The following is a 27135-nucleotide window of genomic DNA, read 5'->3' on the forward strand; positions in this document are numbered from 1 at the left end:
CATGTGGCCCAGCAATGAATAATACAAACATCTGCCAAGAAGCAAAACTTCCAGTCTTCCCCAGAAAATATTTGTTTTCCATACAAAATCCATTATTAAAGAAGCTGAAAATTTGATATATTTTTAATAAAAACCTTAGTTCTAGATCATCCACACTACTCTAGTAATACAGAGATAATCTTCTTACTTCCTCAAGTGTTCTGTATATCTTGCCCTTAGGCTGAAAGCTTAACATATGCTAAAAATACACACACACACCTCCATATGTTTTCTATCTAGGTCACACAAAGCTGGAGCATCTGAGTGTGCCAAGTGAGAATTGGACTCTGGGCAGTCTGATGACAGTGCAGAAGCTCCATCAAGAATATATTATTACATGCACACCATCTGAAGACTGATTTAAGTTAGTCAAATATATCTTGTCCCCATCCCATTTCACTGATATACACGGTTTGAATAGGGAATGTGTATACACAAAAAATGCAGTTACCAAAATGCACTGCTAATTAATTCTCTCTGACCATAGGCATCTATATCTATCTATCTATCTATCTATCTATCTATCTATCTATCTATCTATAAAGCACATGCTACCAGTATGAAATTCAACTGCTGTATTTAAGAAATTGATTTTTTAAAAACTATATTTCACTGTGTGTGTATGTGGTGTGTGTGTGTGTGTGTGTAGGGGGAAATGTGCATGCCAGTGCAGGCGATTGTTGAGGCCAGAGGCAAGGGATTTCCTGTAGCTAGAATGACAAGGCTTTTGTGAGTCTCCCAGTGTGGATGCTAGGAATTGAACTAAGAAGATTTCTCTTAGCTGATGAGATAACCCCCTACCTCTAGGTGTTGTACTTGAAATACTGAAACAGAATTTAAAAATGTATGTGTTTAAGGCTATAGTCCTAAGTCTTTTCTAAGATGAAAAGGAGAATTTTGATAGGCCTATAGTTCACATAATTTATTGTCCTTAATGTTAAAACTGATTTGAGTTTATTTTCCCTACCAGATAAAGGACAAAAATATTAATTAGAAATTTGCCTCAATGTATAAAAGGCATGTCTTTACATAGAAAATGGGAGAGGGAGATTCAAACTTTTAAAATTCATATAATTACTCAAAATTTATAAACAAAAAAACTAATGTAGTCACATAAAGAGCTATATGGGAAATGTTTAATCATGCAGCTTAAAGTGTCTTGTTTTTGAGGCAGTGTCTCCTGTTCTCACTGAGCTCAAACTGGTGCTACACTCACCACATAGCCAAGGGTGACTGAACTTCTGATCTTCAAACTACAGGTATATCCTGTATTTTATGGTATCAGGACTAGGGATCAACCCGAACTTCTGCTTCTCATAAGCACTCTTACTTCTCCAAACTCTGTAAATGAGGCTTGCAAAGAAAGAGGCACGCAAATATCTCTACAGTATGGCTCTTCACTGTTCTGTTTGTTTCTTAATCAAGTGGTAAAGTATGGGACTAATAAATATACCTAGTCTACAATTGATTAGGATTTCTCTTCAGTCTGCCTGCTTAGCAAAAACTTTCTACTTGTGTGGTAAAATTTTCACTTTAAAAGTATTACTTCTGCACTTCTGATCCAACCAGCACGGGGATAGCTAGGGCACAGAGTCAGCTGACACCTGCCAGCTACCTACAAAACCGCCACGGGATCTTAAGACCTCCAGTGAGTGGAACACAGCTTCTGCTCCAATCCAATCGCGCAGGACCTGAGACTGCATTAGTTAGGGAAGCAGAAAATCCGGCCTGATCAGGGGCACAAGTCCCTTCCGGTCGACACCAGTAAAGGGGTACCTTGGGCGCGGAGTTTGCGGACACCCGGAAGGTATACACAGGACCCTCCACGGGATCTTAAGACCTTTGTGAGTAGATCACAACTTCTTGCCAGGAGGCAGGTTCGAACACCAGATATATGGGCACCTTCCCTGCAAGAGGAGAGCCTACCAGAAGAGAGTACTCGGAGCACTGAAACTCGGGAGAGAGCTATTCGCCCAGGTCTGCTGATAGAGGCTAAAATAAACACCTGAGGAACAAGATCTACCCAGAGACAACTACAACTAACTCCAGAGATTACCAGATGGCAAAGGCAAACGTAAAAATCTTACTAACAGAAACCAAGACCACTCACCATCATCAGAACACAACACTCCCACCCCACCCAGTCCTGGGCACCTCAACAAACCCGAAAAACTAGACCCGGATTTAAAAGCATATCTCATGATGATGGTACAGGACATCATAAAGGACTTTAATAACTCACTTAAAGAAATAAAGGAGAACACTGCTTAACAGGTAGAAGACCTTAAAGAGGAAGCAAAAAATCCCTTAAAGTATTGCAAGAAAACACGACGGTGATGGAATTGAATAAAACCATCCAAGACCTAAAAAGGGAAGTAGACACTATAAAGAAAACCAAAAGTGAGGCAACACTGGAGATAAAAAAACCTAGGAAAAAATCTGGAACTATAGATGCAAGCATCAGCAACAGAATATAAGAGATGGAAGAGAGAATCTCAGGTGTAGAAGATTCCATAGAGAACATCTGCACAACAATCAAAGAAAATACAAATTACAAAAGGATCCTAACTCAAAACATCCAGGAAATCCAGGACACAATGAGAAGACCAAACCTATGGATAATAGGAGTAGATGAGAATGAAGATTTTCAACTTAAAGGGACAGCAAATATCTTCAACAAAATTATAGAAGAAAACTTCTCAAACCTAAAGAAAGAGATGCCCATGAACATACAAGAAGCCTACAGAACTCCAAATAGACTGGACCAGAAAAGAAATTCCTCCTGACACATAATAATCAGAAAAACAAATACACTAAGTAAAGATAGAATATTAAAAGCAGTAAGGGAAAAAGGTCAAGTAACATATAAAGGCAGGCCTATCAGAATTACACCAGACTTTTCACCAGAGACTATGAAAGGCAGAAGATCCTGGACAGATGTTATACAGACCCTAAGAGAACACAAATGCCAGCCCAGGCTACTATAACCATCCAAACTCTCAATTACCATAGATGGTGAAACCAAAGTACGCCACGACAAAACCAAATTCACACATTATCTTTCCAGGAATCCATCCCTTCAAAAGATAATAATGGAAAAAAACCAATACAAGGACGGAAACCACACCTTAGAGAAAGCAAGAAAGTAATTCCTCAACAAACCAAAGAGAAGAGAGCCACAAAAACAGAATGCCAACTCTAAAAACAAAAATAATAGTAAGCAACAATTACTTTTCCTTAATATCTCTTAATATCAATGGACTCACTTCCCCAATAAAAAGACATAGACTAACAGACTGGCTACACAAACAGGACCCAACATTCTGCTGCTTACAGGAAACCCATCTTAGGAAAAAAGACAGAAACTACCACAGAGTGAAAGGCTGGAAAACAATTTTCCAAGCAAATGGCCTGAAGAAACAAGCTGGAGTAGCCATTCTAATATCGACTTCCAACCCAAAGTTATTAAAAAAGACAAGGAGGGACACTCATAATCATCAAAGGTAAAATCCTCCAAGACGAACGCTCAATTCTGAGTATCTATGCTCCAAATGCAAGAGCAGCCACATTCATTACAGAAACTTTAGTAAAGCTGAAAGCACATATTGAACCTCACACAATAATAGTGGGAGACTTCAACACACCACTTTCACCAAGGGACAGATCTTGGAAACAGAAACTAAACAGGGACACAGTGAAACTAACAGAAGTGATGAAACAAATGGACTTAACAGATATCTACAGAACATTTTATCCTAAAACAAAAGGATATACCTTCTTCTCAGCACTTCATGGTACCTTCTCCAAAATTGACCATATAATTGGTCACAAAACAGGCCTAAACAGATACAAAAATATTGAAATCGTCCCATGCATCCTATCAGATCACCATGGACTAAGGCTGATCTTCAATAACAAAATAAATAATAGAAAGCCAACATTCACTTGGAAACTGAACAACACTCTTCTCAATGATACCTTGGTCAAGGAAGGAATAAAGAAAGAAATTAAAGACTTTTTAGAGTTTAATGAAAATGAAGCCACAACATACCATAACTTAAGGGACAATGCATTTCTAAGAGGGGAACTCATAGCTCTGAGTGCCTCCAAAAAGAAACTACAGAGAGCACACACTAGCACCTTGACAACACACCTAAAAGCTCTAGAAAAAAAGGAAGCAAATTCACCCAAGAGGAGTAGACGGCAGGAAATAATCAAACTCAGGGCTGAAATCAACCAAGTGGAAACAAGAAGAACTATTCAAAGAATCAACCAATCGAGGAGCTGGTTCTTTGAGAAAATCAACAAGATAGATAAACCCTTAGCCAGACTCACTAGAGGGCACAGGGACAGCATCCTAATTAACAAAATCACAAATGAAAAGGGAAACATAACAACAAACCCTGAAGAAATCCAAAACACCATCAGATCCTTCTACAAAAGGCTACACTCAACAAAACTGGAAAACCTGGACGAAATGGACAAATTTCTAGACAGATACCAGGTACCAAAGTTAAACCAGGATCAAGTTAACGAGCTAAACAGTCCCATATACCCTAAAGAAATAGAAGCAGTCATTAATGGTCTCCCAACCAAAAAAAGCCCAGGACCAGATAGGTTTAGTTCAGAGTTCTATCAGACCTTCAAAGAAGATCTAATTCCAGTTCTGCACAAACTATTCCACAAAATAGAAGTAGAAGGTACTGTACCGAACTCATTCTATGAAGCCACAATTACTCTGATACCTAAACCACAGAAAGATCCAACAAAGATAGAGAACTTCAGACGAATTTCCCTTATGAATATTGATGCAAAAATACTCAATAAAGTTCTCACTAACCGAATCCAAGAACATAACAAAACAATCATCCATCCTGACCAAGTAGGTTTTATTCCAGGGATGCAGGGATGGTTTAATATACGAAAATCCATCTAAGTAATCCATTATATAAACAAACTCAAAGAAAACATTTGACAAAATCCAACACCCATTCATGATAAAAGTCTTGGAAAGATCAGGAATTCAAGGCCCATACCTAAACATGATAAAAGCAATCTACAGCAAACCAGTAACCAACAACAAAGTAAATGGTGAGAAGCTGGAAGCAATCCCACTAAAATCAGGCACTAGACAAGGCTGCCCACTTTCTCCTTACCTATTCCACATTGTCATTGAAGTCCTATCAGAGGAATTAGACAACAAAAGGAGATCAAGGGGATACAAATTGGAAAAGAAGAAGTCAAAATATCACTTTTTGCAGATGATATGATAGTTCTGACCCTAAAAATTCCACCAGAGAACTCCTAAACCTGATAAACAGCTTCGGTGAAGTAGCTGGATATAAAATCAACTCAAACAAGTCAATGACCTTTCTCTACACAAAGAATAAACAAGCTGAGAAAGAAATTAGGGAAACAACACCCTTCTCAATATTCACAAATAATATATAATACCTTGGCGTGACTCTAACTAAGGAAGTGAAAGGTCTGTATGATAAGAACTTCAAGTCTCTTCAAGTCTTCAAGTCTTTTTCAAGAAAGAAATTAAAGAAGATCTCAGAAGATGGAAAGATCTCCCATGCTCGTGGACTGGCAGGATCAACATTGTAAAAATGGCTATCTTGCCAAAAGCAAATCTATAGATTCAATGCAATCCCCATCAAAATTCTAACTCAATTTTTCAACGAATTAGAAAGAACAATCGGCAAATTCATATGGAATAACAAAAAACCTAGGATAGCAAAAGCTCTTCTCAAGGATAAAAGAACCTCTGGTGGAATCACCATGCCTGACCTAAAGCTTTACTACAGAGCAATTGTGATAAAAACGGTATGGTACTGGTATAGTGACAGACAAGTAGACCAATGGAATAGAATTGAAGACCCACACACCTATGGTCACTTGATCTTCGACAAGGGAGCTAAAACCATCCAGTGGAAAAAAAAAAACAGCATTTTCAACAAATGGTGCTGGCACAACTAGCGGTTATCATGTAGAAGAATGCGATTGGATCCATTCCTATCTCCTTGTAATAAGGTCAAATCTAAGAGGATCAAGGAGCTCCACATAAAACCAGAGACACTGAAACTTATAGAGGAGAAAGTGGGGAGAAGCCTCGAAGATATTGGCACAGGGGAAAAATTCCTGAATAGAACAGCAATGGCTTGTGTTCTAAGATCGAGAATTGACAAATGGGACCTCATAAAACTGCAAAGCCTCTGTAAGGCAAAAGACACTGTCAATAAGACAAAAAGGCCACCAACAGATTGGGAAAGGATCTTTACCTATCCTAAATCAGATAGGGGACTAATATCCAATATATATAAAGAACTCAAGAAGGTGGACTCCAGAAAATCAAATAACCCCATTAAAAATGGGGCTCAGAGCTAAACAAAGTATTCTCACCTGAGGAATACCGAATGGCTGAGAAACACCTGAAAAAATGTTCAACATCCTTAATCATCAGAGAAATGCAAATCCAAACAACCCTGAGATTCCACCTCACACCAGTCAGAATGGCTAAGATCAAAGACTCAGGTGACAGCAGATGCTGGCGAGGATGTGGAAAAAGAGGAACACTCCTCCACTGTTGGTGGGACTGCAAGCTTGTACAACCACTCTGGAAATCAGTCTGGCGGTTTCTCAGAAAATTGGACATGGTACTACTGGAGGATCCCGCAATACCTCTCCTGGGAATATATCCAGAAGATTTTCGAACTAGTAAGAAAGAAACATGCTCCACTATGTTCATAGCAGCCTTTTTTATAATAGCCAGAAGCTGGAAAGAACCCAGATGCCCCTCAACAGAGGAATGGATACAAAAAATGTGGTACATTTACACAATGGAGTATACTCAGCTATTAAAAAGAATGAATTTATGAAATTCCTAGGCAAATGAATGGACCTGGAGGGCATCATCCTGAGTGAGGTAACCCAATCACAAAAGAGCTCACATGATATGTACTCACTGATAAGTGGATATTAGCATAGAAACTTAGAATACCCAAGATACAAGATACAATGTGCAAAACTCATGAAACTCAAGAACGAAGACCAAAATGTGGACACTTTGCCCCTTCTTAGATTTGGGAACAAAACACCCATGGAAGGAGTTACTGGGACAAAGTCTGGAGCTGAGACGAAAGGATGGACCATCTAGAGACTGCCATACCTGGGGAACTATCCCATAATTAGCCTCCAAACACTGACACCATTGCATACACTAGTAAGATTTTGCTGAAAGGACCCAGATATAGCTGTCTCTTTTGAGGCCATGCTGGGGCCTAGCAAACACAGAAGTGGATGCTCACAGTCAGCTATTGGATGGATCATAGGGCCCCCAATGGAGGAGCTAAAGAAAGTACCCAAGGATCTAAAGGGATCTGCAACCCTATAGGTGGAACAACAATATGAACTAACTAGTAGCCCCCAGAGCTTGTGTTTTTAGCTGCATATGTATCAGAAGATGGCCTAGTCAGCCATCATTGTAAAGAGAGTCCCATTGGTCTTGCAAACTTTATATGCCTCAATACAGGAGAACACCAGGGCCAAGAAGTGGGAGTGGATGGGTAGGGGAGTGGGGGGAGGGAGGGTATGGGGGGGACTTTTGGGATAGCATTGGAAATGTAAGTGAAGAAAATACCTAATAAAATATATATATTTAAAAAAAAAAACAATGACTTCATGAAATTCACAGGCAAATGAATGGAACTTGAAAATATCATCCTGAGAGGTAACTCAGTCACCAAAGAACACACATGGTATATACTCACTGATAAGTGTATATTATCCCAAAAATTCAGAATATTCAAGATTCAATTCACAGACCATATGAATCCCAAGAAGAAGGAAGACCAATATGTGTGTTTTTTGTTTTTTTTTTTTTTGTTTGTTTTTTAAATGTGGATTCTTCAGTGTTTCTTAGAAGGGGGAACAAAATACTCACAGTAGCAAGTATGGAGACAAAGTGTGGAGCACAGAATGAAGGAAAGATCATGCAGACATTGACCTACCTGGGGATCCATCCTATATACAGTCACCAAACCTGAACTCTATTGTAGATGCCGGGACTGTATATAGGATGGATGCTGATGGGAGCCTGATATGGTGGTTTCCTGAGAGGCTCTGCCAGATCCTGACAAATACAGAGTAGCTGCTTGCAGTCAAGATTGGACAGAGCAAGGGGTCTCCGACGGAGGAGTTGGAGAAGGGACTGAAGGAGCTGAAGAGGTTTGCAGCCCCATGGAGGTCAACTGGCCAGACCCCCGGAGCTCCTGGGGACTAGACCACCAACCAATGGATATACATGGAGGGACCCATGGCTCCAGCTGATATGTGGCAAAAGATGGCCTTATTGGATATCTGTGGGAGGAGAGGCCCTTGGGCCTGAGGGAGTTCGATGCCCCAGTGTAGGGGGATGCCAGGGAGGTAAGACTGGAATGGGTGGGTGGGGGAATACCCTCATAGAAGTGGGGGAGGGGAGATGGGATAGGGTGTTTCAGAAGGGGAGACCTGGAAAGGAGAAAACATTTGAATTGTCAATAAAGAACATATCCAAAGAAAGAAACAAAGAAAGAAAGAAAGGAAGAAAGAAAGAAAGAAAGAAAGAAAGAAAGAAAGAAAGAAAGAAAGAAAATAAGAAAGAACAGAAGATAAAATACTACAAAATACTCAGTAACACACTTGCTAACAGAATACAGACATGCATCTCAAAATTGGTCCACCATCCTGGCTTGAACCACCTGAATGTAAGGATGGTTAAATATATGCAAGCCTCTAATGTAATAAGCCATATTAGTGAACTTAATTATACAAATCATATAATCTAAGTAGATGCAGAAAAAGCATTTCATGGTTATGCCCTCAAGATAAAAGTCTTAGAAGAATTGAGAACCACAGGGACCATACTTCAGCCTAGTAAAAAGCTATATATGAGAAACCCACAGCCAACATAATCTGAAATAGAAAAAAAGATTGACTCAATCCCTCTGAATTCAGTAATGAGACAGGGATGTACAGTATTCCCAATCATTTTCAACAGTACTAGCTATTTTCAAAGTAATACTGTTTTCAAAGTACAACTGAGGCAATACGCAAGAGAAGGAAATTAAAGGCAAACAATCAGGAAAGAAGATATACAGCTATTCCTATTCATAGTGGACATGGTGCTAGACATTAGAGATCCCAAGAATTTGACCAGAAAACTTCTAGAAATGGCAAATTCAGCAATGTGGCAGCATACAGATTCAATATGCACAAATCAATAGCTTTTCTATACATGAACATCAAACATTAAAAAATAAGAGAGAACATGGGCCCACTCCACTTTACCATACACTCAAAGAAAATAAAATACCTGGGAATGAACAACGAGTATAGAGAAAATCTGGGAGGACAGAGTGTTTAAAATATTTATGGATATCGATTTTAAGATCAGCTAATTCATTTAACTAACCACCTTGAACTATGCATCCCAGGAAGACTTTTCCCATTCTCTCATAGACAGCTGCTGCTAAACAAGTTGGTGGAATGGAGGTGAGGCGTGAATAACAAACTTTAAATACATGAAACACACTATACAGGAGTTGGGAGACATTCAAGTTATCTGCCAAGTAACAGAAGACTGAAGTAACTCATATTAGTGTAGACAAATACCTGAACTCAGGAATCAATTATAGATATGTGTCTTTTATCCTTTCCTACCTTTCCTATATATACCCACTCACAAACTTCCACACTGTTAATGCCCCCCCTCCAATACTCCTGAATTATTACTTACTAAATTCTATATTCCATCTTTGCTACCAAAGATCCTATTGTGGGTAGGTAGGGTGGCCCTTGGGGCCACTCTTCCCCTGCTCTTACATGGTTGTATGCTTTCGATTCTCCAGCTCTCAAGCCTGATTCTCCTGCTTCCCTGGCATTGCTGATGTGGCTCTGCCTTCTCCTCTCTCTTCCATGTTCCTCACTGGGAACCGTCTCTGTCTACCTGCCCGACACTGCCCGCTGACAACATTATTACACAACTAGAGCCAACTAGGGTCAGGGACCCGCTATGTCTTACATGTAGATATGTGAATTCTCGTGTTATTTGGGAACCAAATTAACATAATATAAGCAATACACCAAATCCACAACATACATGAGTTAAAGAAAGTGTTAAGCCTGAAAAAATTCCTGACACAAAACATCCAGGAAATCTGAGACACAAGAAAAGACCAAACCTAAGAATAATAGGAATAGTAGAAGGAAAGAATCCTAAATCAATGGCCCAGAAAATATTTTCAAGAAAATCATAGAAGAAATTTTTTCTAAGATACAAGAAGCACACAAAACTCCAAACAGATTGGACTAGAAAAGAAAGTCCCCTTGCCACATAGTGATCAAAACACTAAACATACAGAACAAAGGAAGTATATTAATAGTTGCACGAAAAAAGGTCAAGTAACATATAAAGGCAAACCTATCAGAATTACACCTGACTTCTCAACAGAAACTCTAAAACCCAAAAGGGCCTTAACAAATATCCTGAAAACTCTAAGAAACCACTGATATCAGGTCAGACTACGACATCCAACAAAACTTTCCATCACCATAGATGGAGAAAAGAAGATATTCCATGATACAGTCAAATATAAACATTATTTATCTATAAGTCCAGATCGATAGAAGACACTAGAAAGAAAACCACTCAAAAGAGTTTACTGTACCCATGAAAATGCAGGAAATAATTTTACACTAGCAAAATCAACGGGACACACACACACACACACCTATTCTATAGAGTTATAGCAATAAAAACCAAATGGTATTGTCATAAAAGACATGTTGATCAATGGAATTGAATTGTTGACCTAGATGTAATTCCACATACCTATGGACATCTGATTTTTTATAATGAAGCCAGAAACACATACTGGACAAAAAAAAGCATCTTCAACATGTTGGGAACAAGCAAGAGGAATTTATTCTAAGTACTACCATTTCATTTTCAGACTCCATTTAATCACAGGGAGAAACTAAGTTCAAAGTCCTAGGCCCTAAGGGAGCTGAGGTCTTCCTAATAGCTGAAAAGTTTCTGTTGTAAGAAAATGGTTTTCTGAATCAAGACATCTCAGGAACAACTTGTAAGGAGACAGTTTTCTGAGTCCAGATATCTCAAGGACAACTTCTCCATCTTGCTGGCAGAGTCAAATTAAGTTCACAGTCCCAGGCCCAGCCTACTCCTATTCTGACCAAGAGAAACTCCCTTGTTCAATCCTTAATGTCAAAAATATATTTGGACAATGCTACAGTTTACCCTGCTCCCCCTTGATTTATTGTTTTTATCCTTTAAATATGCTATACAATGTGCCTTGAGGGTCACAGTTCAGCTCCCTACTCTGTTCTGTAGCATTGATGAATCAGTAGCAGCTTGATTAGAATAAATTTTTGTCATCTACATTGGCCTAATGTTTGAGTTATGTTGAATTTAAGCAGACCCCCAAACAAATGATGCTGGTCTAACTTGATGTCTACATGTAGAAGAATGCTAATAGATCCATATCTATCAAACTGTTAAAAACTTAAGTCTAAGTAGATCAAAGACATCAAAACAAAACTAAACACACTGAACCTGATAGAAGGGAATGTAGGGAATAGCCTTAAACACATTGGCACAGCAAACAACTTCCTGAACAGAACGAACACCAATAGCATAAGCACTAAGATCAACAATTAATAAATGAGACCCCATGAAGCTGAAAAGATTCTGAAAGTCAAAAGACACCATCAATAAGACAAAATGGCAGCCTACAGAATGGGAAAAGCCTTTCACTGATTCTACATCTGGCACAGGGCTTATTTCCAAAATATGTAAAAACTCAAGAAACTGGGTATCAACAAACCAAAAAATCCAATTAAAAATGGAGGACAGATTGAAATAGAGAATTCTCAATAACAGAATCTCAAATGGCTGAGAAACGCTTAGAGAAATGTTCAACATTCTTAGCTATTGGGGAAACGCAAATTAGAACTACTTTGAGATTCCATCTTATATCTGTCAAAATGGTTAAGATCAATAGCACAAGTGACAACTCATGCTGGCAAGCATGTGGGGCAAGGTACACTCCTACATTTCTTATGGGAATTCAAATGTCTACATATTGTAGGGCTGTTGAGGGTAGGGAAAGAGGGGGGGAGGGAGAAAACCCACTTCTGGCCATAGCTCCTGTGCTCTGGACAGACAGATGCAGGAGGGCTGCCAGATGCTTTTCACTTGGCCCCAGGGGGTGGGGGGGGATCAAAGCCACTGACCCCACTCGATGGGGGATGGACAAGGGGCAGTCCCCACTACTAGGGGCCCTGGGGCGACACCCTTGGCCCCAGGGATACAGGAGAGAGGGCAGAGGAAGAGATGTTCCCACGCAGGCAAGAGTCCTTAGTCCGGTCCCTGGCTGGAGCACAGGAAGACCTTCCATTGGGAGATTAGAAACGGCTCAATAGGAGCAAGCCTATCCCATCTTCCAAGCACAGTGGGCCTTGATGAACAGAAACAATCTATGGTTTTAGAGCTTTATTGTAGGAAGGCAGGGGGAAGAGAGAAGGTAATAGAGAGAGGGAGACTGGCCATGGCCAAGAGGAGAGAAGGGGGAAAAGGAGAGAGAGAGAGAGAGAGAGAGAGAGAGAGAGAGAGAGAGAGAGAGAGAGAAGAAAGGCTAGAGTAAGAGGGAGAGAGTAAGAGGTTAGAGAGAGAGAGAGCACGAGGAGAGGATGAGGAGAGAGAGTAAGAGGGAGAGCAAGGAAGGTAAAAGCTTATGAGAGTGAGGAGAGAGAATGAGAGAGTAAGGTGGGACCAAGCAGCCCCTCTTATAGTGGGCTTGTATTATCTTGCTGTTGCAAGGTAACTGGGAGGAGTCTAGCCTGAAGGTCAGAAGCTTGGGACATTGTCTACGTGACTACTAGCCACAGCTTTTCCTGTGGGGGCTATGGGAGTGGTAACTTCGACAAGAGCCAGGAGTCCAGGAGACATGAGGGAACGCCTACTGTCCCATATAGGTGGGAATTACCACCACTCGGTATTGGGGTTCCACACCTCAGCTTGACTGGAGACCAGACTCCATTGCCCCACATCCACTATGGACACCAACATGGAGGTTTCTCACAAAATTGGGAATCGATCTATTTCAAGATCCAGCTATACCACTCTTGGGCATATACCCAAAAGACTCTCCATCCTACCACAAGGATATTTGCTCAACTGTGTTCACCTTGGCTTTATTCATAATAGCCAGAAACTGGAAACAAGTTAGATGTCTTTCAAGTAAAGGACAGTTTGTTTGTTTTTTTAATGTGGCATAGTTACATAATTGTGTATTACTCAGCTGTGAGAAAAAAAATGACATCATGAAACTTGCAGGGAAATGGATGGACCTAGGAAACAACTAGCCTAAGTGAGGTAACCCAGACCCAGAAAAACAAACATGGTATGTGCTTACATATAAATGGACATTATCTGTTTAAGTAACTGATAATCATGCTACAATCCATAGACCCAGAGGAACTAAGTTAAAATGAAGGATCTAGGGGGACATATGGATCTCTTTGGGAAGAGAAAATAGAATAGATTTTGTAGGTGTACTGGTGGCAGATGGGGATGAGAACAGAGGGATCAGATGGGGGAGGGAGAGATAGAGTGTGAGAAAAATTGGAATAAATGGACATTTAGGAGGCAATGTAGAAACCTAATATAGTAGAAACTTCCTGGAACCTATGAGGGTGACCCTAGTAAGGACTGCTAGTAATGGAGAATATGGAGACTAAACTGGCCATCTTCTATAACCAGTGCAGGCTCCCAGTGGTGGGACTAGGACAGCAAGCAAGTCACAAAAATCTATGATCTATCTGTCCTGACTGCAAACTGTGATTAGGGCAATGTTGGCTCAGCTTGTGGGATGCGGCCAACCAATGGCTTGTCTAAGGAGGCCCAAGCCATGAGAGGGAACCCATGCCAGATACTTCCTGGAAGACCAGGAACCTAATAGAACAGATGACGACAAAGAAGAAGACAAAGACGAAGACGAAAAAGACGAGGAGGAGGAGGAGGAGGAAGAGGAAGAAGAAGAAGAAGAGAAGAAAAGAAAGAAGAAGAAGAAGCAGCAGCAGCAGGAGGAGGAGGAGAGGAGAAGAGGAGAGGAGGAGGAGGAGAGGAGAAGAGGAGAGGAGGAGGAGGAGAGGAGAAGAGAAGAGGAGAAGAAAGAAGAAAAGAAAGAAGAAGAAGAAGAAGAAGAAGAAGAAGAAGAAGAAGAGAAGGAGAAGGAGGAGGAGGAGAAGAAGAAGAAGAAGAAGCAGCAGCAGGAGGAGGAGAGGAGAAGAGGAGAGGAGAGAAGAGGAGAAGAAAGAAGAAAAGAAAGAAGAAAAGAAAGAAGAAGAAGAAGAAGAAGAAGAAGAAGGAGGAGGAGGAGGAAGAGGAGGAGGAGGAAAGAAGAAGAAGAAAGAGGAGGAGGAGGAGGTGGAGGAGAAAGAAGAGAAATATTTTGCTATACTCATTGATTGGTACCTAGCCCAATCATCATCAGAGAGGCTTCCTCCAGCACCTGATTGGAGCACATACAGATAAACACACAGCTAAACATTTGGAATATCACAAAGAATCCAAGAAAAGAGGAGGAGCAAGGATTTAGGAGCCAGAGGGCTCAAGGACACCAGGAGAACAGGGCCCACAGAATCAACTAAGCAGGGTTCAATAGGGATCAGACACTGAAGTGGCAACAATGGAACATGCGTAGATCTGTGCTAGGCCATATGCAAACATGCTGTGGTTGTTCAGCTTGGAGTTTCTGTAGGATTCCTAATAGTGTGAGTCAGGGTGTCTCTGACTCCTTAGCTTGCTCATGGGACCACCCTTCCTATTACTGGGCTGCTCATCTGACCTTAATATGAGAGTTTGTGTTTCGTTTTATTGAATCTTGCTATTCCATGTTTGATTGGTATCTCTGAGAGGGCTGCTGTTTTCTGAAGGGAACTGGAGGATCAGTGGATCTGTAGGCAAGGGGATATGGGAGGTGTCTAGAAGGTGGGGAGGCTACTATTGGGATATATTGCATGAGAGAAGAATTAAAAAAAAAAAAAAGCAACAATAGGGGCATTCACAAATTATCCTAACCCTAGCCCTGAATAGCCCTCACTAGAAATCATAATATAAACTAGGAAACTACAAAATTATTTTGGTTCATATGCGATAATCAGTAATTACAATGTTATCAGACTAAAATAGCCTTTTTTTACTAATGTATATGCAAAACCTCATAGAGCAGGGCAGCACAGGTACTTAGTACTTTGAACTAAACCTAAAACTGAAGCACTCCTCTCACTTTAAATAAACTCGCTGAATCCACTTTGGCTATCTCATTATTCAATATGCTTTCAAGGAACATGGTGATGAAAGAAGAAAAATACTTCTTTCTAACATAACCATACTGGCAAGTACATCAACATTATCAGTATTCAAAGAATGTCTTGGCAGGTTAAACCTTCATAAAAAGAGGGAACACCAGCTAATCCAAGTTATCAAAATAGCAAGGGGACTTCTCATATTATGTGTAATATGATTGTTTGCTTCTAATGCAGAAACAGTACATTCATCGGTATCATTATACTTAAGTTTTAGACAAAGACAAGTTCTTCACAGGAACACAGAGGGATGAAAGTGAGCAGGTTTAAAAGAACAGCTGAGAGCAGAGCAAGGCTTAGTGTACAGATTTAGTTAAAATGTCAATGCCACGACAATTTTACTATTAGATTTGGGGTAATTACTGACTGTGTTCATGGTAGAACATTCTCAACACACTGGCTAGGATCTGAACTACCCCTGAAATGGATGAAGAACTTGAATTTGCTACAGATGCTGTGCTCCCCGTCTACCCATAATAAAATATAGCACCCTACAAAAATACTTCTTTCCCTTCTCAGAAAAAAAATGTGTATTCAGATAAGAAGACATTGGTTAAGAAACTAACATAACCCTGAAAACCCCTAAGACATGTGCCCCATTCTAAATGAGTAAGAGCTCTTCATCCTAGCAAACTGTTTTCTTATTCTCACTTTCACTCTCCTCTTTTATCTCTCCTCTATTTTCTATTTAAATTATTATCTTTACTTGTAGTCATGCTTTTGTCATGAATGTATAATTTTGATTTCTCTTCATTTCTTTCTTCTCCTTTTTTTTTTAATCAGTCTCCTCTTACTGATTATGTTTCTTTTGACCTTGCTCTTTTCTTAACTTGGAAACATTTAACTTCTAATTACTAAATGTCCTCTGGATCCAGAGGTCACAGGGTTATTTTAGCAGGATGAGCCAGTCCATCAACAACCTGAGGCGCCCCAGCACAGCAAAGCTGGAAGGGTCTCAAGGTATCATCTGGTAGAGCTCTCTGCCAGCAGGAACAGGTGGCTGACACTTCTTAATTTTTTCTTTTTTAAGATGACTAAAGATTTTTATCATAAACATTTCACAAAGCATGAAAATAAAGATTCTTCTGACAAGTTAGTAAAAACTGAACACAAGCAAATGTATTTAAGAATATATATGTAGATACATATGTATGTAAAAATTAATGAAAAAGAGGTGAAGTCATACAAAGACATAAAGAAGGGGCATAAGGAGGGATTTACAGGGAGCTCAGGGAAGAAATAAAATTATACTACATTATAGTATGTATTAAAATATACTAAATATAATAAAAGAAATGATTTGTTAATGTTATGGTTAAACATAGCAATTCACTAAAACATATGAAAGAATTCCTGTATTCACTTGAACTTGAGATTTGTACAAGGAGACAAGAATGGACCAATCTGCTTACTTCTACATGACAAGTACCAGTTGAACCTGGAGCCATTTGTTGAAAATTCTGTCTTTTTCCACTGGATGGTTTTGGCTTCTTTGTCAAAGATCAAGTAACCATAGGTGTGTGGGTTTATTTCTGAGTCTTCAATTCTATTCCATTTATCTACCTGCCTGTCACTGTACCAATACCATGCGGTTTATATCACTATTTTTCTGTAGTACAGCTTGATGTCAGGGATGATAATTCCACCAGAAGTTCTTTTATTGTTGAGAATTGTTTCACTATCCTGGGTTTTTCTTATTCCAGGTATATTTGAGAATTACTTTCTATCTCTATGAAGACCTGAGTTGGAATTTTGATGGTGATTGCAATGAAAATCTGTAGATTGATTTGGTAAGCATGGGAGATCATTCCATCTTTTGAGATCTTCTTCAGTTTCTTTCTTCAGAGACTTATCGTTCTTGCCATACAGATCTTTCACTTGCTTGGTTAGAGTCACACCATGGTATTTTATATTATTTGTGACTATTGTGAAGGGTGTTGTTTCCCTAATTTCTTTCTCAGCCCATTTATCCTTTGAGTATAGGGAAGCTACTGATTTGTTTGAGATAATTTTATATCCAGCCTCTTTGCTGAAGTTGCTTGTCAGCTGTAGGAGTTCTCTGGTGGAATTTTTGGGGTTGCTTATGTATACTATCATATTGTCTGCAAATAGTGATACTTTGACTTCTTCCTTTCCAATCTGTATCCCTTTGATCTCCTTTTGTTGCCTAATTGCTCTGGCTAGAACTTAAAACCAGATATGCTCACTGAATCTAAAAGAAGAGAAAGTGAGAAAGAACCTCGAACACATTGGCACAGGGGAAAATTGCCTGAACAGAACACCAATGGCTCATGCTCTAAGATCAACAATTAACAAATGGGACCTCATAAAATTGCAAAGCTTCTGTAAGGCAAAGGACACTGTCAGTAGGACAAAATGGCAATGCACAGATTGGGAAAAGATGTTTACCAACCCTACATTCAATAGAGGGTTAATATCTAAAATATAGGAAGAATTCAAGAAGGTAGACTCCAGAGAACCAAATAACCCTATTAAAAATGGGTACAGAGCTAAACAGAGAATTCTCAACAGAAGAATCTCGAATGGCTGAGAAGCACTTAAAGAAATGTTCAACATCCCGAGTCATCAGGGAAATGTAAATCAAAACGACCTTAAAATTCCACCTCAAACTAATCAGAATGGCTAAGATCAAAAAATTCAGGTGACAGCAGATGCTGGTGAGGATAGGGAGAAAGAGGAACACTCCTCTATTGCTGGTTTGACTGCAAGCTGGTAAAACCACTTTGGAAATCAATGTGGTGGTTCCTCAGAAAACTGAAAATAGTTCTATGTGAAGACCCAGCTATACCACTACTGGGCATATACCCAAAAGATGCTCTAACATATAACAAGGACACATGCTCCACTATGTTCATAGCATCCTTATTTATAATAGCCAGAAGCTGGAAAGAACCCAGATGCCCCTTGACAGAAGAATGGATAAAGAAAATGTGATATAATTACACAATGGACTACTACTCAGCTATTAAAAACAATGACTACATGAGATTTGCAGGCAAATGGATGGAACTAGGAAATATCATCCTCAGCAAGGTAACCCAGACACAATGGAACACACATGATATGTACTCACTGATAGGTGGATACTAGCTGCAAAGCTCAGAATACTCATGATACATCCCACAAACCATATGGGGCTTAAGAAGAAGAAGGAAGACCAAAGTTTAGATGTTTCAATCCTGCATAGAAGGGGGAACAAAATAATCACAGGAGGTAGAGAGTGAGAGGGAGGGACTGGGAGGAAGAGAGGAGGGGGGGGGGGGGAAACAGGAGCAGAACAGGTATTGGACGGGACAGGAGAAAAGTACAGAGGGTCAGGAAACACAATAGAAACATGTAGCAGTGTGGCATGGGAAACTGGGAGTAGCCACTAGAAAGCCCCAGAGTCCAGGGAAGCAAGAGGCCCCCAGGGCTCAATGGTGATGACTTGAGCTACAACCTATAGAGATTACCTCTACTAGAAAGGCACGGTCCCCAGTAGAGGGATGGGGCCACCCAAGCATCTCAAAATTTTTAACTCAGAAATGTTCCTGTCCAAAGGAAAGACAGGGACAAAAAATGGAACAGAAACTGAAGGAAAGGCTATCCAGAGACCACCCTACCTAGGGGTTCATCCCATCTGCAGACACCAACCCACCCACTATTGCTGCTGCCAAGAAGCACTTGCTGACATCGTTGTTTCCTGAGAGGTTCTACCACCACCTGACCAATACAGATGTGGATGTTCACAGCCAACCATAGGACTGAGCCCAGGGACCCCAATGGAAGACCTAAGGAAAAGACTAAATGAACTAAAGGGAATTGTAACCCCATAGGAAAAACAGTAACAACTAACGGGACCACCCAGAGCTCCCTGAGACTAAACCACCAACCAAAGAGTATACATGGAAGCAGTCATGACTCCAGATACATATGTAGCACTGGATGGCCTTATCTGACATAAATGGGAGGGGAGGAAGGCTTGATGCCCCAGTGCATGAGGATGCTGGAGGGGTGAGGCAGGAATCATAAGCAAAGGGCAGGGAGAGAAAGAAGGTTGGGGCGGGAGGGGGGGGGGTCTTGTGGAGGAATAAGTGTGAAGGGGGATATCAATTGAAATGTAAATGAATAAAATGTTTAATAAAAGCTGATATGCAATTATAGAATAAATTTGTATACCTAAAAAAAATGAATTCCTTTGTCACTCTGAGCTTTAAGTGCTCATATACATTCAGTTACTGCAAATATTCTAAAGTATGAAGAAGACAAGACAGTGCAAAGTGGGAAGAGACCTCAGTCAAGCGAAGAACCTGTACGCCAGGGTATGCTAGTTTCCCATCCAATTTCCAATCCAATTTCAACCCTTCACCCGCTGTATAACTCTAAATAACACATTAAACTTCTCTGAGTTCAGTTTGGAGGACAATTGCAAACTGGTACATCACCAATTCATTCGCATGTTCTGTGAGGACATCAGCAGACCGAAACACCTGGTACCCATGGATTCTGGTATCACTGAAGGTTAATTCCCCATTTCCCATTTACTCCTGTGTGAATCTGTTCTCCATCCATTGACTATTTCAACGTGCTTATGTGGAATCAAGGAAAAATGAATGTCTAGAAAAGATATAATAAACCTTTGTTTTTCCCAAGGTTCACTACACAAGAAATGAGCTGGAGTGGCCTTTAGAGATCTTAAGCAACTCTGGGTCTCAAATGGGGAAAAAGTACTGCCATCTTCACCTGCCTAAGGGACACACTCCAGAGCTGTTCCTGGATGGAAGTCTCTGGGACTCACTGATGGCAGGTATTATAAAGTGGAAGGTTCTAGTAGACTTCCCATAGGTCTTCAGTGCTCCTCATATACTAAAGACAAAACTGAAGGATGTAGACCAAACTTTTTAGGGAAGAAAGAAAGCTATATACTGTCCTGGAGTTGGTTAAAAAATAATACCACAAACTGCACAGTTATTTTTCAGTTATTCACAGTTATTAAGTTATTTTTAGGGGAGTTGGAAAAGCCAAGATTAAGGTTTTAACAGGTTTGGCTTCTGATGAAGGCCAACTCTTGGTTTCTCTTCCCCATCCCCAGGTGACAGAAGACAGAAGCAGCTCTTCTGGTTTCTTTCACATAGCCAATTTATGAGGGCTCCTCATGGCCTAATCACCTCTACAGGAACCATTTCCTACTAGGGGGTTAGACTTTCAACAAATGAAGTACAACTGTGGAATATGGTAAATGTCCACTCTATGGCATGCATTAATACAGATTATACCATCTCTTCATATATAGTGCTTCTTATAGTGCTACAAAATTTTCTTACAAAATATAACCATGCTCACCTTATTATGTACAAAAGTAATCCTCACGTCAGGTTTCAGGACACCATAGCTTATGAGAAGGTCCTGTACATTTTTTAGTTCATCTTTACACTTTTTAGCTGTTGAGTAAAATTGTTTTCTTACAGGTAGATTCTTAAACAACTTTAGAGCAGTTACAGTTGTACCTGTTGGCAGATAAAAGCATTTTAGATACAGAAGAAACCGCACATATCTAAATTCCCATATAATCAGTAATCAACCCTTTCTACCACAAAGACCAATCTTCCTCCAAGTATATAGTATAGAGGTCCAAGAAGGGCCATCTCTGTAAATTACTCTAATGCCCTACTAGGCTCTTCTACTCAGGATCCACTGAGTAAACAAGAGTAATTTTATTTTTAAATGGGCAGAGAAACACAGGTTTACTAGAGTGCAATCTTAAGAAGTCCTAGGACAATCCAACCATGTGGAGATGTAGGTTAGTCTACATTAGAGTATAACATTTAGGTGATATAAGACTACACAGCATATACAATAACTTTAGGCATGCCATACCACTATAAAGAACAGTTTTTCCAAATGAGTCTCTTTTTGATGTTGATTTGTTAGAAATTTCTTCTGCCACAAAAAAACTGGTCCATAATTCTTAATTTTGACTTTTCAAAAAGCTCTAACTACCAACAGGGTAAGTGAGTTCGTTATAGTAGTGTAGCAAGGTATTGTTCTTCCATAGACACTGTATACTGCATTCTTTACAGTACGATACCAAATGTACTGTTGCTGCATAAACATAGCAAGGGCATTGTCATTGCAATTTCCAGGCAGATCCTTATTTCTGTCTAGTGCCATGCTTCCTCATCTGCTGAGCTGTCCCTAGAACCACATGCTCTGGTTACAGTATTTTAGATCCAAACTCCTCCATTCTCCACCCACCTCTAATTGCACAGCCACTTTTGCATTTTCAAGAATAGTGTCAATATGAATCTTATTCAGCACTGCTAGTTTTCTGTATTCACTTGTTTTTTGTTGCAAAAAACAAAACCAAAATGAAAGCAAAAAACAAACAAATAAGCAAACAAACAAACAAACAAACAAAAAAACCCAAGGAGCTGGAGAAATGTCTCAGCAGTTAAGAGCAATTGTTGCTATTGCAGAGGATCCAGCCTTACAAGCTGTCTGTAACTCTAGATCCAGAAGACCCAACCCCCTCTGCTACCCTTTTCTTACCTCCTCCATACTAGGCACACGTGTGGTACACTTACATACATGCAAGCTAAACACTTAGTGCACATACAATAAATCCATCTAAATTAAACAACAAACAGTCCTGAATCTGGGTAACTTAAATGAGGAGATTAATTCAGGTCACAGGTCAGGAGATTCAACAGGAAATGGTTTGCTGTTGGTGAGGAACTGATTATCATGGTATCAAAACGAGAGAAGCCAGAGAAGATTGCAAGTGTTGGGCAGGAAGCAGACATCTAAAATGATTGCTCCTGACTGCTGTTCTTTAGATTCTGTTATAGGAAGTTTTTAGCCTTGGTTGTATTTCATTAGGATCAAGGGAGGATAAGCTAGGCCTGGGGCAATCCTAGCTACTTCGGAGACTGGGGCAGAAGGATAATAATTGAAGACACCTACTTCAAACAGTGAATTCAAGGCTAGCTTGGGTAACCTATTCAGATCCTGTCTCAAAATAAAACATTAAATGAGGCTGGGATATGAATGATAAGGACTACTCCCTTCACCTTCATGTGTTGGAAGTTTGGTCCTTAATGTGGCAAGACTAAGCAGTGGGCCTAGTGGGAGGTCTTATGTTGCTAGGTGAACTGCTCTCAACAGGCTCTAAAGTTCTTGTGAGTCCTTGGTTATTCTGTCATCTCTCCCAGTTGCACGTGTCCTCCTACTATAATATCACCCACCATGAGATCCCATCAAAGACAAGCTGATAAAACTGACCTGAATGCCTCTTCACTGAGGACTAACTTTCATGGTACCAGAAAGAGCCCTGCAAGCTTGAAAAAGAGGTAAACAACCAATAGTCCTACCCAGCTATGACACCTTAGAACCACAACAACTAACATGGCACAATAACCCTAAGAGTACAGTACCTCGGCAGTAACCAAAGCTCTCGAGTTGAACTTAAGACATTCTCAAAATGACAGAGACCATGCCTGGTATTAGAGACCAAAGCAACTATCCAGGGCTAATGAAGTCATGGACAACCGCCATTTAGCTAAACCAGTATAATCTCTTATTATATACTAAATATTTGTCCTTATACCCAGAGATAAGTGTAGAACTCACCCCTCATCAAGGAAACTTCACTTTTCAAGAGAAAAAGACCATTACAGAAAAATATAACCACCAATTAAAATAAAGAGTTGTGGAGTCCAGTCCCAATGAATACATCTACAAAGCACTTCCATACTCAAGGAAGGTTTAGGGGACATTATGTATTAGAGAGTATGCTATGAGACTTTTTCTCCTAGCAATGTCACAAGATTCACCCATAAACTCTCATAAACAGGACTACCAAAATCTTAAGTCATTGTCTAAAGGAGTCCTATAGCCCCTCCTCAAAACATTGCCAAGGCTACAGGTTAACATCCTAGTGCTGAAGAGCCACTCAATTATGCCACTAAACATGGAGAAATAGAACTGTTGCCAAACCAGAAGCTTCATCTACTGACAAGTGTTTAAAGTATTCTGCATACTACCAGGGGAGAAAATCATCATCAATATTATGCAGCTACACAACCTTTGACCCACAACAGAGACAGGCTTGTAAGATGTGCTGGTGGTACAAATGTTATGGGAATAGCCAACAACTTTTTAAAAATGAATTGAAGGATCACTCTATGAGATTGAACCAATACCTCCCACTGCTAATATAGCTAACAATATGAGACTGGATAAGCCATGGGCCTTAATGGAAAATCTACCCTTATTATTCTGCTGCAAGGACACAGCAAGAAGGTGACTCCTAATGATTTTTTGGTATACTATAGATCAGTGCATCCCTCAACCCTCATTAGAGAAGTTTCTTCTTACAGCAGATGGTAATTAACACAGAGGGTACAGAGACCCCTCTTGCATTATCCCCAAGAGTGGAATATTACAAATTAACCACTGGTGTTTATGGTCCTTTACCCTCAGGGACAGTGAGAACAATCCTGGGAAGAAGTCGATTAACTTCTCAAGAATTTATTGTGCATCCAGGTATAGTAGATGGTGATAGCTTGGAAGAAATAAAAGTGGCAGAGGTGAAAAAGGAGATGCAAATTGATGTAGGGGACAGAATGGCTCAACTGTTGTTTCCTTACAGCAAGGACAAGGCTGCACCGATAGAAATGATAGGGGTTTGGGGTAGTACTGGAAATCGGGTGCTCTGGCAAACAGTGGTTAATGATCAGAGACACAATTAATGATACAAATGCACGGTGTTGACATAGAAGGTTTGGTGGATACAGGAGCTGATGTTAGTGTACTTTCCCAAAAGTCTTGGGATCCAGATTGGACACTTCAGAAGGTTTTCACACGGATAAGACAAACTGTCTGATGGATCACCTGTGTGGGACCAGAAGGGCAAACAGGGAAATTGAGACCTTATGTGGCTGACACACCCATAAACTTATGGGGAAGGAATCTTTTACAAAAATGGGGTACTTAAACCAATATTCCTTCAATTCCAGGGAAAGCAAGTGAGGAAATCAGGGGTGATGTGGTCAATGCTCCGGCAGAAGGTATTAATATAGGTGATCAGGAAGTATTACAAGCAGTGCCCATTATCCAAATGCAGGACATCACAGGGATTGAGCTTCCAAATTTATAAAGGGGCTACTGCCAACATACCAAGAGCCTTTATATGCAGAGAGAGTTGTTTTACATATGGAGACTGCTGAGTTTGTACCTGATCACTCAGAATTAATTTTGTTACTTTACAATTGTAATAAGCCATCCGAAGTACAAATACAGTTTGATACAGATTTGCCTGGAGGATTACCTCAAGGAAATGAGGAGCCTATTACTACTAGAAAATGTGTTACAAGCCTCAAAACACCATGAGAAACATCATGCTAATGGGAAAGGTTTAAAGAAAAAAATTTCCATCACTTTGCAACAAGCCAAAGGGGGGGGGGGAAGTCCTATGTGTTCTCTATACAACTAAAACTCCATTACCTGGTAGTAGTAACTAACCCTAGGGTACCAAAAGAAACGACATCTGGCAGATGGATGTTTTCCATCTTGCAGAATTTGGAAAGCAAAGGTATATACACCATTGACATGTACTCAGGGTTTCAATGGGCAACTGCTCTAAGTTCCAAAAAAAGCTGATAGCATAATTACACATTTATTGGAATTAATAATAAGTAATTCTTTCCATATTTCAATATAAAGCATGTTACTGGTATACCACACAATCCCACAAGACAAGCAGTTATAGAAAGAGCCAATTGTACCTTAAAAGAGATGTTTATTAAACAAAAAGAATAGTAAACACCCCCAGGGACAGACTAAATAATACTGTTAAGATGGGGACATGGTTATGCTTATGTATCTACAGGGAATGAAAAAAATACAGTTACCAACAAAACTTATAAATATTAGATCTGACATGGAAAGCCTCTTATCAGCTGAGAGGTGAATGCTTTCACAAAGCAAACAGCCCAGGTGATTCACTCTCGCAGACCTGTCTCAGTTTCTGATTTTTCAAAACTATGCATGCAAATCAACTTCAAAGGGGCTAGCCCAAGTGAGAGATCACATAGAGACTGGACAGACAACACTAAGACTAGATAATTCAAAAACTGGCAAAAAAAAAAAAAAAAAAAGCTACAGCTAGCTTTTTAAAAACTAACCATTTCTGCCCTTGGGCCCCAAAACAGGAATTCTTAACCCCAATTCAGCAGGATGCAAATATAAGAAGACCATCTCAACCTCTCATGTTGGGGTGGGCGGCTTTAGTCACTTGATGTTATGGCTGTTATCATCTGGGGTGGTAGACTGTTTTAACCACTGTATACTGACAGAAATTTAAGGTTGTTTTCCTTAGTTGTATACTGACAGAAATGTAAGGGTTTTTTTCTTAGACGATTGTTTGACTATATTGTATATAAGCTGCTTGTTTAAAGTACTAGTTCTATGGTTCTTATAATTGTTTCTATTGTGTATAAATTGATGTTAGAGCAAAAGACATTTTTTTAAACAGAAAGGGGGGATATGAAGTGGAAATTCCTGGTTTCTTTGAAGACCTAAGTTGTGATATGTGATGTTTTTCTGGAAAGTTCCTTATGGGATGTTTTTGCTGAGGCAGACACGTGGGAGGATGTTTTGCTAAAAACAGACACTTGTGTTTCTCTGGAGGCAGCCTGGAAAATGGGCATGTGATGTTTTGCTAGAGTGGATGCTTGAGAGAACATATGATGTTTAAAAGGATATAAATATAGCCCAATGGGCAGTAGATAGCGCAGAACAGTATTGGCATCCCTTGCCAGTCTTTGATGTTCATTGTTGGGCTTTGTTGATGCTAGTCCTCACCGTTTCATTCTTAGTCGTCGTTTGTCATGGCTTTATAGATAGAAATGCACCAAAAAACCTCTGCTGGTGTTCCAGTGGCTTCTTGCCACTTCCTACTGACAGAGCCTTGCGGTTTCTTCTGGACTGATCTGCCACTGCTGGTTTGTGAATGGTGTTTGGGAGTGGATTGAGCTGCCACAGCTGATTTCGTGTGAACTGAGCTGCTGATATCCTGATAATACAGAATGGATTTTCTCTAAAGAAATATTTCTAAACAGGTTCACATCCTCCTTTGCTGTACTTCCCTTTTTGTTCCACTACCTGTGGTGTGTGTGGGATAAAAGGAGTGTTAAAGCATTCAAGAACACTTATTAAAAGTAGGTTTTGAACAATCTAAGCCTAGGATCTACCCACAGCAAGAAGGTGACTCCTGATGACTTACTGATATACTATACATCAACCCTCCTTAGAATAAGTTTCTTCTTACAGTGCATGGCAATTAACACAGAGGCTACAACTGGACAATGTCAAGAGAGTGAGCCTTTGGACTGCTCAGTGTTAAATGTGTCTCTTTATCAAACCCCTCTCCCTGAAGACTCAGGCATGTGTGCAGAAGAAAGGGTGGAAAGATTTCAAAGACAGGGGTGGTAGATGACTTTAAGGAAATGGTGTCTTCCAGACTCAACAGGGCTGATACATAGAGACTATATACAGGTTCAAATCAGTTTCCAGCATGCACATGGGAAAGTGAACACAAAGTCCCATCCCTAACCAAGAAGCTATTTGCAATTGATACCTTCTGGGGGTGGGAAAATCAGCCTTCTC

At 40.0% G+C, this 27135-nt stretch overlaps 1 protein-coding gene across 12 annotated transcripts in view; it reads right to left on the bottom strand.

Moving 5' to 3' along the window:
* The window catches only part of Pms1 (PMS1 homolog 1, mismatch repair system component), a 98926-nt gene that overhangs the window by 33934 nt on the left and 37857 nt on the right, over window positions 1–27135 (bottom strand). For all 12 annotated transcript variants that reach the window (XM_029479084.2, XM_029479079.2, XM_029479076.2 and 9 more), the window contains one exon: window positions 20812–20975. In XM_029479084.2, the coding sequence (XP_029334944.1) occupies window positions 20812–20975 (164 nt within the window). The remainder of the gene's footprint in view (window positions 1–20811; window positions 20976–27135) is intronic.

This window comes from Mus caroli, unplaced genomic scaffold (genome assembly GCF_978045245.1).
Source record: "Mus caroli unplaced genomic scaffold, Mus_caroli_1 scaffold_1, whole genome shotgun sequence".
In the NCBI taxonomy this organism is placed as follows: domain Eukaryota; kingdom Metazoa; phylum Chordata; class Mammalia; order Rodentia; family Muridae; genus Mus; species Mus caroli.